General features: G+C 38.1%; 1 protein-coding gene across 3 annotated transcripts in view; it reads right to left on the bottom strand.

Annotated features, from left to right (window-relative positions):
* Window positions 1–8,235: 8,235 nt before the first annotated feature.
* Window positions 8,236–16,880, bottom strand: part of MAP3K7CL (MAP3K7 C-terminal like) — a 30,795-nt gene continuing 22,150 nt past the window's right edge. For all 3 annotated transcript variants that reach the window (XM_069870867.1, XM_069870874.1, XM_069870878.1), the window contains one exon: window positions 8,236–9,398. In XM_069870867.1, the coding sequence (XP_069726968.1) occupies window positions 9,218–9,398 (181 nt within the window). In that variant the 3' untranslated portion in view covers window positions 8,236–9,217. The remainder of the gene's footprint in view (window positions 9,399–16,880) is intronic.

The following is a 16,880-nucleotide window of genomic DNA, read 5'->3' as shown; positions in this document are numbered from 1 at the left end:
AATAAAACTTTATCACTGTGGATAGTCCTATTGGCAAATCAGTGGGAACTACTCATTGCTTAAAGTTAGGTATGTGTTCAAGAGGTTTGTATGACGTGGCCACAATACACCATGGTTAATGCTGTGTTGAACTAGAGCCTAAATCCCGTTTCCTCTGTGGTACCTTCTTGGCGTTGCTGCTTACCTACCATGCAGCCTTGCTCACTTCGATGTGGGCAGCCTCATTTCAGAAGCAATGTTAAGAACTTGTAAATGACAGCTTCTCATGATAAAAATTCAGTAATGATTCCCTTTTGGACAGTACTGTAGTGGCAAGTTTACATTGGAGCACTCTGGCAGTCAAATTGAACTAACGGTCTCTTGAATATATATAAAATATATACAAATATTGAATATTTATATTGAATATATATAAAAACATTGAATATATATTCATTGAATATATATAAAAACATTACATGTCCAATCATACTCAGGATATACACAGCTTTCATAAACTGTTGGTAAAATGTTGTCAACTGCCTTTGGTAAAAGCCTTGCTTCTCTTTTCATACCTCACCTTTACGTACAGTTTAACTAGAATTTTGTCTCTTGTCAGGTTTCAGCCAAACAATAAAATATAAGACTTTTGTTAATTCTGAAACAGCTAAGGTAGAAAAGCAGTCTTATTAGCATCCTTTATTTCTGCTTTTTCCTTCTAAAATATTCTAGAAACCCAAATTTTGGAAAAAAACGTGGTTGTTCAAATAAAATGCAGGATATGAAAGAGCCACCTAATTCATTGCTGGTAAAACAATCCTAATACTCCAGCATAACCACTTTGGGCTGTGGAAACTTGAACTGTGGCTGGACCATTGCCCGTGCATTAGGGCACTCCTCCAAAGTCTTAATGGTTCCCATGTTCAGCTTACTTAGCCTAAATACAAAGATAAAAATGGGAATATAACATTTGCATTTTCTTTTATAAGTGTGACTTATGAAAACTAGGCTGTATGAGATTTAGGGGACATTAAAATTTGCCAGAAAAAAAAAAGGACACATTAATCAGCTGTTCATGTAATCATAGAATCACTAGGTTGGAAAAGACCTTTGAGATCATCAAGTCCAACTGTACCTGTCCACTACTAAATCATATCCCTAATTACTTCATGTACCCATCTTTTAAACACCTCCAGGGGTGGTGACTCAATCACATCCCTAGGCAGCCTCTGCCAGTGCTTGATAACCCTTTTGGTGAAGAAGTTTTTCGTAATGTCCAATCTAAACTACCCCTGACACAGCTTGAGGCGATTCCCTCTTGTCCTGTCACCTATCACTTGGGCAAAGAGACCAACACCCAGCACTCTGCAACCTCCTTTCAGGCAGGTTGTAGACAGTGATGAGGTCTCCCCTCAGCCTCCTCTTCTCCAGGCTAATCAACCCGAGTTCCCTCAGCCGCTCCTCATAAGAGTTGTTCTCCAGACCCTTCACCAGCTTCATTGCTCTTCTCTGGACACACTCCCGGACCTCAATGTCTTTCTTGCAGTGAGGAGCCCAAAACTGAACGCAGTATTCAAGGTGCAGCCTCACCAGTGCTGAGTACAGGGGGAGAATCACTTCATTGGTCTTGCTGGCCACGCTGTTTCTGATACAGACCAAGATGCCATTGGCCTTCTTGGCCACCTGGGCCACTGCTGGTTCATGTTCAGTCGGCTGTCAACCAACACCCCCAGGTCCTTCTCTGCCCAGCAGCTTTCCAGACGTTCTTCCCCAAGCCTGTAGCGCTGCATGGGGTTGTTGTGTCTCAAGGGCAGGACTTAGCACTAGGCCTTGTTGAATCTCATCCTGCTGGTCTCAGCCCATCAATCCAGCCTGCTCAGATCCCTTTGGAGAGCCTCCCTACACTCAAGCAGATCAACACTCTTCCCAGAGTAGCGTCATCTGCGAACTTACTAAGGGTGCACTCAACCCCTTCATCCAGGTCACTGATAAAGACATTGAACAGAACTGGACCCAGAACTGAACCCTGGGGAGCCCCACTTGTGACCAGTGTGTAATGTGTTGTTTAAAGCATATTTGTTTCTTAGTTTTTGTACCATTAAATAAATATTTTTCACATAGTGTCTACAATCAGTTAGTACTGCCTAGTATTTTGAAAAAGTAAAGCCATATAGGACAGATTTCCAGGCACATAAATCCAACTGAACTCAACAGAAGTACTTTGGACAAGTAAAGAAATTACAATATGGTTTGTAAGTATTATGAACTCTTTCAGCTTCTCTAGGATGCCAGAATTCATTTAACTTGAATGCTTATGTTAGCTATTCTCCAGCGTGTTGTTGGAAACAACACGTTTGTGTAGGTATCTCTAGTATCTTAGAAATATTTGATATCACACTTTTGGTAATTTTGGATGTGATTAGATGGTGGGAAAATAATATATTGTTCCATACCTATATATACACAGAATTAGTAGCTATAAACACTTAAACAAACAGAACACCATTTGGATAAACATAACTGTGTACCCAAAACATTTACTGAAAGATCTTGTTTTGCTTTGTAATAATAGTGGTAGATGTCATGTTACCCACCAGAGGGAGCTCATACTGTCAAATGTAAAACTATCTTTTACAGATGTAAACTGTTGAGAGATATTTAAAGGATTATAAATAGATTTAAGCACATTTTTAGTTTAGTGCATAGCTGGATGTAATTTATATTAGCTGGGAACTATTATCGGTTTCTTTGTTCCTTGAAAGAATATTCCTTTTTGAAATAATTTTAAAAATAATTGTTTACATTCTTCTTGCTGCATAAGATAACTTTGTAAGCAGGTACTATTTCGTATGTGAGTAGTGGGCTTTTTTTCTGATTAAATACACAAACAAGGAGTGAGGTTTCCTTAATAAGCCTAACATTTAGAACAGTATTTATATGAGTATGTTTGAAAGTGCCTCTCTTCCATGAATATTAACATTTGCCTCTCAGTATTTTTTTGTACTGACATCTAACTGTTAAACCTATATACTGACTTACTTGCAGAACATGAATACAAAATGTGATCTGACCACCAGACAGTCAAAGATTTTAGCAGGTAATGCTTTTAAATGATACAGTTGCTTTGTTCTACTCTTAAAAATTCAGTGTTTGACTGTTCCAGCACACTAGAGGAAATGACAGGCAGGAGTCAAAGGAGCAAGCTAGGGAAAGCACTGCGATTAAACGGCTGTGGAGAAAGTCTGTAGGCACAGGGCAAGCTGGGTTGTGCACTGAGATGTGTCATACACTTGTGGGAAAGTCACAAGACAGAGACAGAAGTTTTTTGATCACAAAACACAATGCTGAATAACTGAAGTGAATTCACAGTTATTCACAACAGTGAATAACTGATGATCTAGTTAATAAAAGCATCAAATTCTACTTGTGCAGTGAAAACAGCAAAAGCTCATTAGTGGGGATGAATTTATTTCAGTAGAAAAGTGTTTTAGCTTCAGTGTAGTATTCACTAGACCTTGGCTACTTATCAAGCCTGTCATTCATTTATCTTTAATGCAAATACAGCTGGCATAGTATTGGGCTTGATGTTCCTTCTGGTCCTTTCCAATTCAAGATATTCTTGGTTCTATGATTAGCAGAATGGAGTCAAATTCTGATACCGGTTATTCCTCTTTCTATAGAAGAACCATCTGCAATGCTGTGAGCATATTTATCACAGTACAACTCTGTTGATACTAGACATATTAGACAAAAAAAATAACCATAATGAAGTAAATATTCCAATATAAAATGTTTGTGTAGACTGGGCTTGGAAAAAACTTGGGAAACATACAAAAAAGTTTCTTAATTTTGAGCTAAAGACAGCAGTCTATACCTCCCACAGGTGTAAGCCATAAAAAGCAAGCAAGCAAGCAGTTAAGGCATACAGCTCACTCAGCAGTTCCTCTTCCTTGCTGTAGCTACTTCTTTTCCATCACTTACAGTTCTCATATCACTTTACTCTTTCTGAGCACCCAAGGAACAGTCTGGCATCTGGCTGCACGCTTTTACATCAGCACACACATCCTCATTTCATTTCCCTAATTTCTGTATTAAAATCTAATCTAAAATTCAGACAAATAACAGACCACCTGCTCTTGTATTTTCCTAAACAATTCAAAGAAAGAGCGTATCTCACAGTCGGCACCTGCAGGCTGGCAGAGTGCCTTGCTGCTCTGTACTAGCACCAAATCACAAAACATCCTACGACTGTAATGTTTGGAAACCATCTCAAGCACATGGTGATCACCAGACCACATCATGAGGTCACCAGTCAACCGTATCTGAGCTTCAGACTGATGCTGCTTACTCAGTAGGGAGTAGAGATGCATGGGTTGTGGTTGGTGGGGGGAAAGGAACTGAGGTTTAGAAGGGGGAACTGACAATTGGCGTGTAGGAAAGTTGAATGACTCACTTGCTAAATCTTGTGCTTTCCACAGTTTAAACCACTGGACTGTGCAGTCTAGAAAGGTTGGAACGAGGTTAGCTGTAATTTGTGAATAATAATTATCATCTTTCATTCTTACGGGTATGAGTATGTGTGACATTCTTGTAAGCAGTGATGAACCTAGAGGTTCTTGGACTGACATGGTCCCAAGCAATGTGTATTTTTTCATTCTTATAAAATAATCAACAACTTTGAATTTAAAATAGCAGCTGCGCACTTTTGGTGTGCATCTGAAGGACCATCTCAGCAACTTCCAGTTTAACTCTGCAAAACTAAGGGATTCATTGGGGTAAAGGGTAAGATTGAGGCTGCCCAGCCAACTCAGTGTTGTTTCCCACCCTGCAGGAACAAGAGATTAGCCCAGCAGGATGGACAACGGAGATGGGGTTTTGGTAGCTGTTCAGTAACAGCCCTGGACCTTCATTGCTGCACACCTTCCAGGCCTTTCATGAAGGCAGGTAATAATTTTATGATGGGTTTTCCAAGGATGTTCATCACCATATTTTCTATGTATACATCCTAGGATGCTCTAACAGGAGGGAGAAGACACTCAGGGCCATGAAAGTATGTGCATAGAAGAGAAAAGTCGTGCCAGCACCCAGGTTTTGTCAACTCTCCTCACAAACTTGCCGGCTAGGGCCAGCATTCCTGCTATGTAACTGCCTGAATCAAACCTCCTTTGTCTTTTTTGATCACTGCAGGTTATACACCCTCCATAAAAAGAGAGGCAAGGCTCCTCCGGACAGCAGTCTCCTCTGCTCCTCTAGACACTTCTGGCTTGCGTGTTGAATGAGCTGATAATTTTACATAGGGAAAAACCCTGGCTACTCCATGACTAAGACGGTGACCAGCTCGTTTCTGCAATTGGTCTGTGATGAGTTCAGCACAAGTGCCAGAGCTTCCAACCACGTAGGCCAAAGGAACGCTGAGAAACCTTGGTGTTATCATCCCTGTGCATATTTGTACCAACTATGAACAATGTGTAATGCACCAAAAGCCTAGATGGCAATAAAGGCTCTGAGGCGATGCGACAGTTTCAAAAACTATTAATTTGCAAAACTAGCCAGAATAAAGATAATCCTGGAAAGAGAAATATTTTTTTAAAAAACCTGCAAGACCCAAACTGGCAGGTCCTTATCTTCCAGACTTTTCAACAGTAAAATCACTCTAGCCTCTGGCTGTTTCAAGACTGCATGAGTCACATCCTGACTAACTGGAACGCTTAAATTCAGCTTGTTCAGCATTTGTTAAGATGGAAGGAAGTTAAGTTAGTAATAATAGGAAATGGAAAGCACAGGATCTTGTTTTATTAAACACATGTACTTCACTGTTTTCTTAAGTGGTCTGAAGCAAATGCATTCATCATTGTAGTGGCGTGCTTCCTTTTGCTAACCTGCATAACCTGGATAATAGCAAGAAATACACTTTATCTGTATAACAGACTGTGTACACATAGCTGTATACGTTTAGCAACTTCTCTTGTCATCTGAGCCTTTCACACGCCTTTCCTTCCTTCCGACCTCACCGGTGAACTGCGAGTAAGAGCCTCAGACTGTCCTGTTGTTTTGCTGAATACAACTCCAGTCATCACGGGCTGTAGTCAGAAAATATAAAACTGAATGCTCCGCTGACAATTGAACACAAAAGCTGAAATCGACTTCTAAGTTCTTGGGTGAAATACAATGTAAAAGCATCTTTGAAATAATTGTATAATAAGATTTGTTACAGTGCTATACTTACAAGGCACCTAGTTATCAGAACAATTCAAGGTTTCTCCTTAAATACAGAAGACTTAAATCATATTATCTATTTGGAAAATACTGCATAAATATTATGAACAAATATTTTCTTAAAAACTTAATTTCAGCTACTGAATCAGCAAAGCAACACACTTCAAACTGATAACTAGAAAAAAACTTCAGCATGTCAAAACTGAAAATTTGTTGAATATGAAAATGTTTATCATTATTATACTCTTGATAAAAAAATCAAGAGATGAATGATAGATACGGCAGTTACCTTTCAGAAGGCTGTTCTAGCCATTTTTACTCTGCAAAATTTGAATGATTTTCTGGGTTACATTGAGTTTTCTGCATTTTAATTTGCCTATGAACATTTTTTGAAAATTCCGTTTATCTACTCTCGTCTTTTAATCCCATATTATTGTCATTTTTTTCTTTAAAAACTTGTTTTCTTGAGATACTTTAATTTTTATTCCCTGCTACTTCTGTTTCAGTTTTAGTCATTTGGATTGTGATGCGATTTCTCTGAGTTGCTATTCTCAGGGACATGAGAATCCATCCTGGCAGGCAAATACATTGATACAAAGCAGTTATTTTTTACTTTCACCATAACTACAAGTAGGGGGAAAATTTGTTGCAAATAGGCACAGTTCAGAGTAAACACAGAATTCTGACTTCAATTAGTTAGGGATGCTTTAAGAATTCTGTATTTAGCCAGGCTGGTAGCTGGACCACAACACAGATTTGGTGTCTGCACACCTGTAAATTTTTTTTCTGAAGACTTCCATACTGGTAGGTCTCTACAGGTTAGAAAAGGTATATTCCCTGGCTACTCTCAAATCACTGTGTGTCACAAATGATGCTCAGCTTCCCTTCTTTGCATGACTCTGGCTCTCCTTCTGATTTTTCTCAAAGAGTATGATCTGATATCATTCTGATCTCTAAAACATAATGGATGCAACTAAATAGAAAAATTCAGGGTGAACAAAGTTATCTGTAGGTAAAGTTCTGCTCTCTGATCAAACTGCATCCAAATCCAGTCTGCTAATGAAATAATTTTATGTATTTTGTGCAGTTTCCAATGAATTACATGCAATCACCAAACTGGCTAATGTTTTCAAGGCTAGATATAAAAATATGTGACTATATCAACAAATTAATTTCGAAAATTACAATCCTGTTGTTCAAAACACATAAATACAGGTAAAAATAATATATCCCAGACTATGCAGCGTCCTGTGCTCAAAGCAAAACTCTGAAATCTGTACAGGGTTTGCTTGTCATCAGCACAAACCTTAGACAAGGCTTTTCCAGCACTCCCAGACTCGACATCCAAAATATTCTTTTATGCATTATGGGTTTTTTCTCTCTGACTGTCAAAAGACAGAGTGAAAATTGGATCCTCAGATAACAATGTACTCTGAAAGAGGAACAAATACAATGTTATACTGCCTGTGGAGCATCCCAGCAAAGAGCACGAGCCTCAGAGTGGTGAGTTCCCCTCCTGTTTCTGCAGTTCCCAGGGTGAGGGAATATGTGGTGCCGGGCCCATATGCTGCCCCCACCCCAGTGGCTCAAGAAGAGAAGTGGAGACAAGGCTGTCCTCTCAGGCTACCTCATACTTTTCTACTGCAAAGTCAGGTGTTTGTAGTAATATGGACTCTGCTTCCATGCCTGTGCCACAGGTAATAATGTAGGTAGTTAGCATAGAGATATTATGGGGCATCTTCTGTTTTCTTGTCGCCTTTGCAGCTGGAATTACTGGAGAACACTTTGGTGCCAAAAGACTTCTTCAGGAAATGTTCTGGTGAACATAAAATCCCATTTTTTATAACAGATTAGTGATTAGTGATCAAAGCTAAAGTTCTGGTGGGAATCTTAAGTTCATAGTGTTCAACTACTAAGACCCATGTCAGTCTTAATGACATATCAAGTTGAATTCCAACCTCATGAAGATGTAACAAGCTGCATCTGTCAAGCAGAGTTAAAAAGTCAGGGTGATCAAGAACATTCAGAACATAAACCAGCTTTTCTATATCCGCTTTTAATGAAAAAAATACTGTATGAATAGAAATGGAAGTATAACAAAGAATTTTCTGTTGATCTAGGAAAATACAGGGATAAATAGAGCAAGTAAAACTAACATTTTACTTCCAGGTTATTTGTATATCAGGGACCTCCTGTCCCTGATTACAGCCACTCATGTTTCAAAACAGATTGGAAAATAGGAACAGTACTTTTAGTGACATATTCTCACTGGAAACCATGGTGATAGCATTCATATGTTAATTTTTAATTTCTTGCATGCCAAAAAGTACAATAAAAAAGCTCTCAAGCTTTCTTTATGCTTGAGGAAGGAAAGTTTGATCTCACCCTTTTGTTTTTAATTTCATAACTTGCAAAGTATTACTGGCAGTACACTTGTTTGTTAAAAAAAAATTATGTTACTTCATCTTTTAGCATACAATTTCTCAGATTTTATGCGACAATATAAAGCTGACATGGGATAATAAAGTATAGTTTTTACCCAAGAGGAGAACTGTTTTAAGATAACTTCCAAACACTTGAAGTATGAGGAAAATAATTTAAAAAATCCTCACCAAACTAAAATTAACATACATGTATTCCATATATTAACATTGTCCCTTCAGTATGCCTTAGTATGGTCCAAATTCCCAACACAGGGACTATTTATATCATTTTCTACTGTGTCCATATCTTCTTAAATTGGAAGAAATATGTTTAGAAAAGAAACTTGATCTACTAGAACATATAATGGGGATAGGTTAACTTCAATTATGTTACTTGAAATAAAATATCCATTATATAATGGATGAAATATCCATTATATTAAGCTACTGGCTGGCAAGCATTAAATCAAATATAGACTTCTATATACTCTGTATCTGTAGTGAAGTATTATAACATATTAAACAGACCTTTATTTTAAAATCACTTTCTAGTACAGGACCAATCCTCTATTAACTGCCTCACATAAGCTAGTTCAGAGTTATGAGGACCCCTGTCTTTTTTGATACTGTATTCTGAGCTTTTCCAGTTGCTCTACACACTGTGTCTGGACCAGCTTCAGTGTTCGGTTCTCCTCTGTCAGTTCTGCATACTCCTTAGCCAGCTGAGCAGCATCCATGCTTTCTTTTTCAACTTGTTCCAGCCTGGCAATCAGCTCCTTTCTGACAATTATGAAAAAAAAATAAAAAAGAAAGATTAAAAATGGCAGGATGTGAAAAGTCGTTGTCGTGTGTTATGCTAAAGATGGAGTATAGGTTGTTGACATGGTATTACCTGAGCTGTTTGAAACAGAGATCTAAAAACCTAATTTTCCAGAGTCTTTCTTTACCCTTTAGAAAACTGAGCTGCCAAAATCTGTGATAGTTTGCTGTTCAGTGAGCAAACCTGCAAAATGCTGATGACCTTCAAGTATCTCTAACTTCCGTAAGAGTTAAACATGCAGTTCACAGAGGGCAACCCAGTTCCTGGAGACCACAAGCTAATATTTTGCTTGAAGAATAACAATGTATTTTTCTCTTAATATCAAACATATATGAAAGAGAATGAGAGGATTTTTTTGTTGGCTAGTTTTATCAGTAAATTCTGCAAAGTCCTTTTCTCTGCTACAAAGAAAAACGATTCCAGTAAATACTAGGCACATGAACCTGAACTACATATATGGTTTCTGTAATATGCTTATGTTCAGAGTTTATCCCTACTGATGGGAAGAGTGTTAAGAGCTGCAAACCTGACCCCTCCTGGTCTTTTGAATGCAGACACAGGGGGATTCAAGCTGTTGCTTCTTTATGGATGGAGTCAGGCAGTGCTCTGTGTTCCCACAGCTGGTCAGAACCTGTAGCCTCCTGTATAGTATCAACTGAAATTACCTCAGCAGAAGTTAAGATAAAAGAGGTCTTGAAACAAAACACATGGAAGGCATGAGTAACTTACAGGGTATCTAATCGCTCTCCACTTAGCTACCCAGCAAGCTAGCTTAGCCTCTGCTTTTTCCCCCGCTTTAAGCCAAATCATTTCCTCACCCCTGCTACAGGAAGCCTCCACTAAAAGCTTTTGATCATTCTATCTCAGAGATTAGTTAATCTTTAACTCTTCATAGCCCTGTGACTTTATTTCTCAGTCACGTCAAAACAATGCTTGTAGATCATCAGAGGGAAAATGTAATGCCTTCAAAGTGGATACCTTTTGCTACAGTCTTTTAAAGAAGCTCTCTTGTCAAGCCTTTCAGACAGGAAATTCCTACAGATTAGTAATTCACAGGTCAAAGTATTTATGAAATGATAACATTTCAGTATTTGCTGATCACTTATATTACTTAGAGTGGCAAAGCTGCCATTTGCAGCAGCAAAACTGTTGGCACCTGAGTTTTCAAATACACTTCTATGTGGCAGCCTTTGAGGATCAGTTTGATCTTCCTCTGTCTTTACTACAACTTTCAGTGATAGGACAGTTTGCCCATGGTTTAGCTCACTGTTTACAGTTACTGCTGCTCAAGGAGTCACAAATTAGAAGAGACCCCTGGCACACTCATTGCTCCCAACTGTGTTTCCTACAAAGGAAAAAAAAAGAAGAAAGGAAGAGCTACAATCCATCACAGCAATTTTAAATCATCCAAAAGGTGCAGTGGGTAGAAGCCCTCCTGTAGCTAAATATGTTCACTTTGTTTAATATCACTGAGGTAAAGCTTAGCAGCTTTCTTTTCACCAGGTGAAAGGTATATTCAATAAGGTCTTCAAGAGAAAATATCAAGACCATATATTTTTGTTCTGCAAAATTGTATTAATATTTGGCACAATATAATTTTAAAAATTTTAAAAGCAGCAAACCATTAACAAATTCATTTCTCTTCGCTTGGGCCGTGCTGTATCAATCAATTTTCAAATTGGCCAAGATGAACTGATCTTGCTAGACAGTTCAATATTCCAGCTCCTAATGATGAGACTATAGGCCACAAAGGAGTAATTGCACGTATGCTTTACAGAGCAAGAAATGCATTTAGGGACAATGAGACTTTACAGCAGTTTTAATCACTTCAGTCTTTCAGGGCTTCCTTGTGAAGATTTTTGTCTCTTTGGACCAAAAGAGAGCTTCAGTGTTATTTCTTTGCAATTATTCTACCAGTGCAATGCTGGACTGAAGGATTAAACTAAGCTCTTTCAAATTACAAAGTGTTGGCTTAGAAGTGTTCCAAACAAATTAATACAGAATCATTCTTCCTTACTTTTCTTACACTTATGAGTTTCTTAAAGGGAGACACAGTGAACACACTAATAAGTAATCAGCATTTAAGTGGAGGTAAACAGGGACTTTTAGTACATGTAAAGGAATAGTACTAACTACTCTATTTGGACTTGAGCCAGGAGTGGCACAGACAGACAGTGTACAAACTCAGACAGCTCTATTAATGAATGTCAATCCTGATTTGATAAGATGAGGCTACGTGCAGGCATGGCTCTCATGCTGCTCTCCAACAATACTCAAGCAGTGCAGATAACTTATTTTTTCCCTCGGGATTTAGTTTTGCTACTAAACAAAATATAAATGGATTAAGATCAAAATACACTCATTGCTGCAGTTAACATTTTAGGACCACCCTCACACTAAGCAGTTTCATTGCACTGAGGTAGTAAAATTGCCCACTTCTGAGTCAGCAGAACCTACTTATTCCCTTCCCATCAGGATCAACACCTGTTTACAGGGTAGGGTGATGTTTCAGGCAAATACTGCCAGCCTGCCACAGGGATCTAAAATTAGAGTACCAGGGAATTGCTAAGTGTCATGAATGGTGTGGTTTACGAAGCTCACAAAAGGATGAGGACAGTAACTAAGATTTGCTTCTGATCTAATCCAGGATTTGAACTTAGCTTCCAGAGGTTAAAGAATGCCATACTAAGCTCTTGCACCATCTACCCATTGTTATGGGTGCTTAAAAATTTATCTAGCACTGTGTAATCTGCATTTTCTGTTAATGATTACCCTGAGTGTAAATATTAACAGCATTGATAAGGTATTTTTTTAAATGGTGCTGAGGTACTTAAAGCTTTGAAATAATCTGTAATGTACACTTTAAGTGTTCTTTTTCAGGAAGGGTTTGGGATGGAAAGAGAAGAACGCTGTGATTTGCATCATAAATCATAAACCACAAGCCATACCAGAGCAGGAGAAAAAAAACAGCATGGTCTTAGGGCAATCATTTCTCTTGTCTTAGCCTTAATGACTCACCATACAAAGTACAGTCCCTTTACAGTAATATTCACCATGAATAAATACCAGGAAAAGTAACAGACAAAGCAGATAGATAGATTTATCTGGAGATAACCGTATTTGGAGATGAACTGAACACAAGGAAAACAACTTCAAAGTACAATATTCCCTTCTTTGTGAACAATGTACTCGGGATCTGCAGTAATATACATTTCTTTCCACCTAATGTGTCTGTGCGTTCTTGTGGCCATAAGTTCATTTACTCTTCCCATATTTGATATGACTTTCATGTCAGGAGGAATCCTAAATGCCTGTAAGGTAACTGCTGTCTGAGGAGACTGCTCTTGCATGATCAAAGTCTGCTAATTAATTTTTAAAACAATGAGACAACCTGCTCTAATGTAAAAAAAAAAAAAAATAGTTCCTGGATTCCAGTACATAAAAGGTCTGTAAGTATTCATCACTGCAATAGGGCAAGTTGAAGTAAAAAGCTGTAATTTCTACTATTTAGCAAGTAACATATTTTGGATATATGAAAAGATGATAAAAAATCAAGTCTAGAATGGGAAAATTACTAAGATAAAAGGTTGCCTTTATGCTTTACACCAATCTTTTTCTGCACTATCTGAAAGTGTGAAGGCTACTTATCTCAACAGTGTTGGGAAAGACTCCAGAAATAGTGTACCTGGAGAAACCATCTGGACTGGAGACCATAGAAAGGTCTTTTCTTATGGAAAGGAAAGGAGTGATCCTAAACCAGGTGGTGATCAAATGATATTTTCTGGAGAGTTATATTAGAATTGTCTGGGGGAGGAAAAAGAGAAAACCAGCCAGTGCTAAGAATATGAGATATAGCTAGCAACCATGGCAACTCTAATATTTAACTACATAATCCAGGGTCATTATCTAGTAATAGCAATATAACAAGTGCTCAAAATAACCAGCTATCCCATCCCTTTCACCCAAACTTAGATATCCAAAAACATCTGTTATGGAAATACATGTGTGTTTCTGGAACATAAATTAAATTACATTCTGTGACCTAAATGTGGTGTGTTCTCACTTCCACACCCTTTTCTTTCTTTTTGATCATGTCTCCATTCCAGAGTGATTTTGTACCTTCTACTACAAATTGCTGGCATAAATGGGAAGAGACTTAATGAAGACCCAACGTTCTTCTAAATTCTCTCAAATTCTTATTTTTGCTACTTTTTTTTCTCCTTAATTTCCTTCTTTCCCCCTTCTTATTTGATTTGTCCTTTGTTTTTCCCTTTTTTTGAGCCTGCAACCTCACTTTGTCTCACATTTCCCATTTTCCCGTGAAATAGTTGTCTTCTCTCACACTTCTAGCCTAGTCCATTTGTTTGCCATCAAGCAAGCATACATTGCATACAAGAAAAAGGGGCAAATAAGCTCTGTTCTTCCCCTGACAAATAGCAGCCCTTGTCATTTCACACCACTGCCTTTCTATACTTTGGCCGTACTTGATCCTCACACCACACTGAAAGACATCCAGCTAAGCAGAATTAAAAACCTTTGAAAAGCTGCAAGGAAGTCAGTGGTTTTGACTATTTTAAAACAGTGTTATTCAACTTTCTATTTCTTAAAAATGCCTTCTTTAGAAATATACCTGCATGTGTTATTTCATATATAAAAGGTGACACTGAACTTTGGAGGCTGGAAAAAAAAGTTGTTTAAAGTAGAATTAATGCTATTCCATTTTTTATTTTACCAAAAAGCTCCAACACCTGTATGGACATTTATGTCAGGTTAACTTAACATTATTTCTTCCTTCTAGTCAACAAAACAAAAAAAAAATTGCTCTAATAATTTTCTGCTCTTTTCCTGACAATCATTGCCTTCAGGATTCTGTGTGTACAATGTACCACCAGGAGGTACCACAGGCATAGGCACTGCCAGGTGGGACTTGACATTTTATTTCCACAGGTGAGTTGATCTGTGGAGATGAAGTTCAGAGCACTGGCAGGGGCTCCATCCAACAGCACTTCTGGCTGCCTCTAGTAAAAACATACGCTGAAGAACACTACACAAATAATTTGCTCCCATTACAAGGCAATAAACTCTGTCTTTTTCCATTTTATCAAAATAATATTTAAAAGAAATAGACAATAGATAGCAAGTGCATTAGGCAATTGTGAATGTTTATTTCCCTACATTCAAATTCAAATATAGACGATAAAGACACCTGCAAGAGGGGCAAATTTCAGAAAGCTACGAACAATTCCATCTTTTCAATTTCATTGTAAGTGCTTTTGAGGCTAAAAGCTGTTTATCTCATCAGAGTTTTTAGAAAAGTCAAAGTATCCTTCCCTTCTGAGAATGGAATACGCAAGACATGCCACCCCAGCCATTGTAATTTACTCTTCTCCTCTTCATACAGCACTTGCTACCCCATTAACTTCCTTCAACTTTCAAACTGTAACTGTTGAGAACTTTTTTAGATATAAATCAGTGATAACTCGACCAAAACTCTCTTTTACTTCTTGCTAACTCCTTCGCCTTCAGACTTACACTCCCTTTCTATTTAGTTTTACATAAAAATCAAGATTAATGTGTTCAGGTGGTGTACGCTTACACGTGTCCTAATAACTTTTTAAACCTTCCAGTTCCAACCAAATTTTATGCTGTGTCCCAGTTAGTTTCTGGAAGGTGTTAGAAAAACAGACTGGCACAGGAAGGAAAGACACCCCAAAGGGAAAAGTTATTGTGAGACCTCCTCCAGAATACTACAACATGGAGAATCTACCTGGAGGGAAGGGTCATAAATAGTTCCTATCTGTAGGAAAAATCCTTTGGTTGGCACTTGCAGATTTGTAAACATCAAAATCAAATGACTGCAGTACACCAACCTGTAAGAAACTAAGTATTTCAATGCTACTGCTTATAGGACCACTTCTTCAGATTAAGAGATCTGGAAAGTGGTGAAAGCTGCTGCACTGATATGCGTCATGTTTAGGCACTTCACAGCTACACAGCATGTAAATATCTAGGCGACAATTATGTATTCAGCCACTCTTGTTTTAACATATTTACTGGAGCATGAAATCTTCCATCCACAGAACAGGTTCGGCAAAGGTAGCAGTAGTAGAAGCTTCCTCACATTGTTCCACTGTTGGCATCCACTGGTGGAATGAAGGAATATGCCAGCCTGAATCCCCTTAATTCACTCAGGATAAGCACTGCTGAGAGGCTGACTTCTGGGCTTAGAGGTGGATTAGGAGAGTTTTGAGCTCAGGTAAACAATTTTGTGCATGTACCTGCCATGCCCAAGAAGAAAATATTTCTAATTTAGCTAGTACCACAGACTTCATAGATAACCATAAATGCTTTCAGATGTTTTTTTTTTTCTTTTCCATTCTAGCAAATACAAAATTATACATGTAAGTCTAGTTTTCAAGGGGTCCAAGCTTATTTCATCAATGTGCATAACCAATTCAAGGATGTATTGGTAATTATAATGCATTTATATTAGTAGACTCTAAAACCCAAATGATCTAAGGCAGCCTGTTGATTTTATATGTCAAAGTTAAGCACTTAAACAACTACTTAATATTTTATACTCAGTTTGAATTTTCAGAGAAGACAAACATACATGTTTTCCACTGAATTCACTTGGTTGTTAAATACACATGGAAGTACCTTATATTACACAGTCAAATTTGACAAATCATTGGAAAATTATTTGAATTAATTATCTTCAATACATCTTTTTATAAAACACCAGTTACTTTTGATTGGCCAAGTGTAATTAATGATTAATAAAATGCAAACACTGGGACAATATAGTGTTAATCACTTCTCATTATTTTTTCTTCTTTTTTAACTTACGTGCCAACCTGTCAGCAACGGAATACCACACAGGTCGTACAATGGAAGGGGATTTGTAGTGGGAAACCCCAATTAGTTCCAATGCTCTAGGCAACAACTACCTGTATTGTACCTGTGGCCATCAACCCGGATAAGGACAAGTCTTACTTTCTTACCCTGCATAGTCTGGACTCAAGGAGGTCTTTGGCTATCTTACTTGTAAGACTACGGATTTCACCAGTTTCCCTTCCCTCAGCTTGCTTCTGCAGCTGAAGATTCCCTTGGATGCAAACTTGGCTGAACTGCATGGTCAGCGCTGCAAAGATTGCTATGAAACAGATAGCAGTCCACCTTCTACTCAAAACCCACTACACAACAGAGCGCTTTCAACCCCTGTTGTTATATTACAAATGTTTCTGTTCTAGCAGCATTCGGAGGAATGATGGTGTGGTCTTCATTTTCACAAGAAGCTTCAGAGTTGACATTGAGGTAACTCTACCCAAGGAAAGCAACACTGCTCTGTCTTCTTAGTGGTCTCAGCTGATCCTACAGACCAGTGGCCTAAAAGTTGTGCCGCATCACCAAATAGCATGTGAAATCCTCAAGTTTAAAAC

The sequence above is a fragment of the Phaenicophaeus curvirostris genome, chromosome 1 (genome assembly GCF_032191515.1).
Source record: "Phaenicophaeus curvirostris isolate KB17595 chromosome 1, BPBGC_Pcur_1.0, whole genome shotgun sequence".
NCBI classification, from domain to species: Eukaryota; Metazoa; Chordata; class Aves; order Cuculiformes; family Cuculidae; genus Phaenicophaeus; species Phaenicophaeus curvirostris.
Note: the sequence above shows the minus strand (reverse complement) of the source record. Positions and strands in the feature narration are given on the sequence as shown.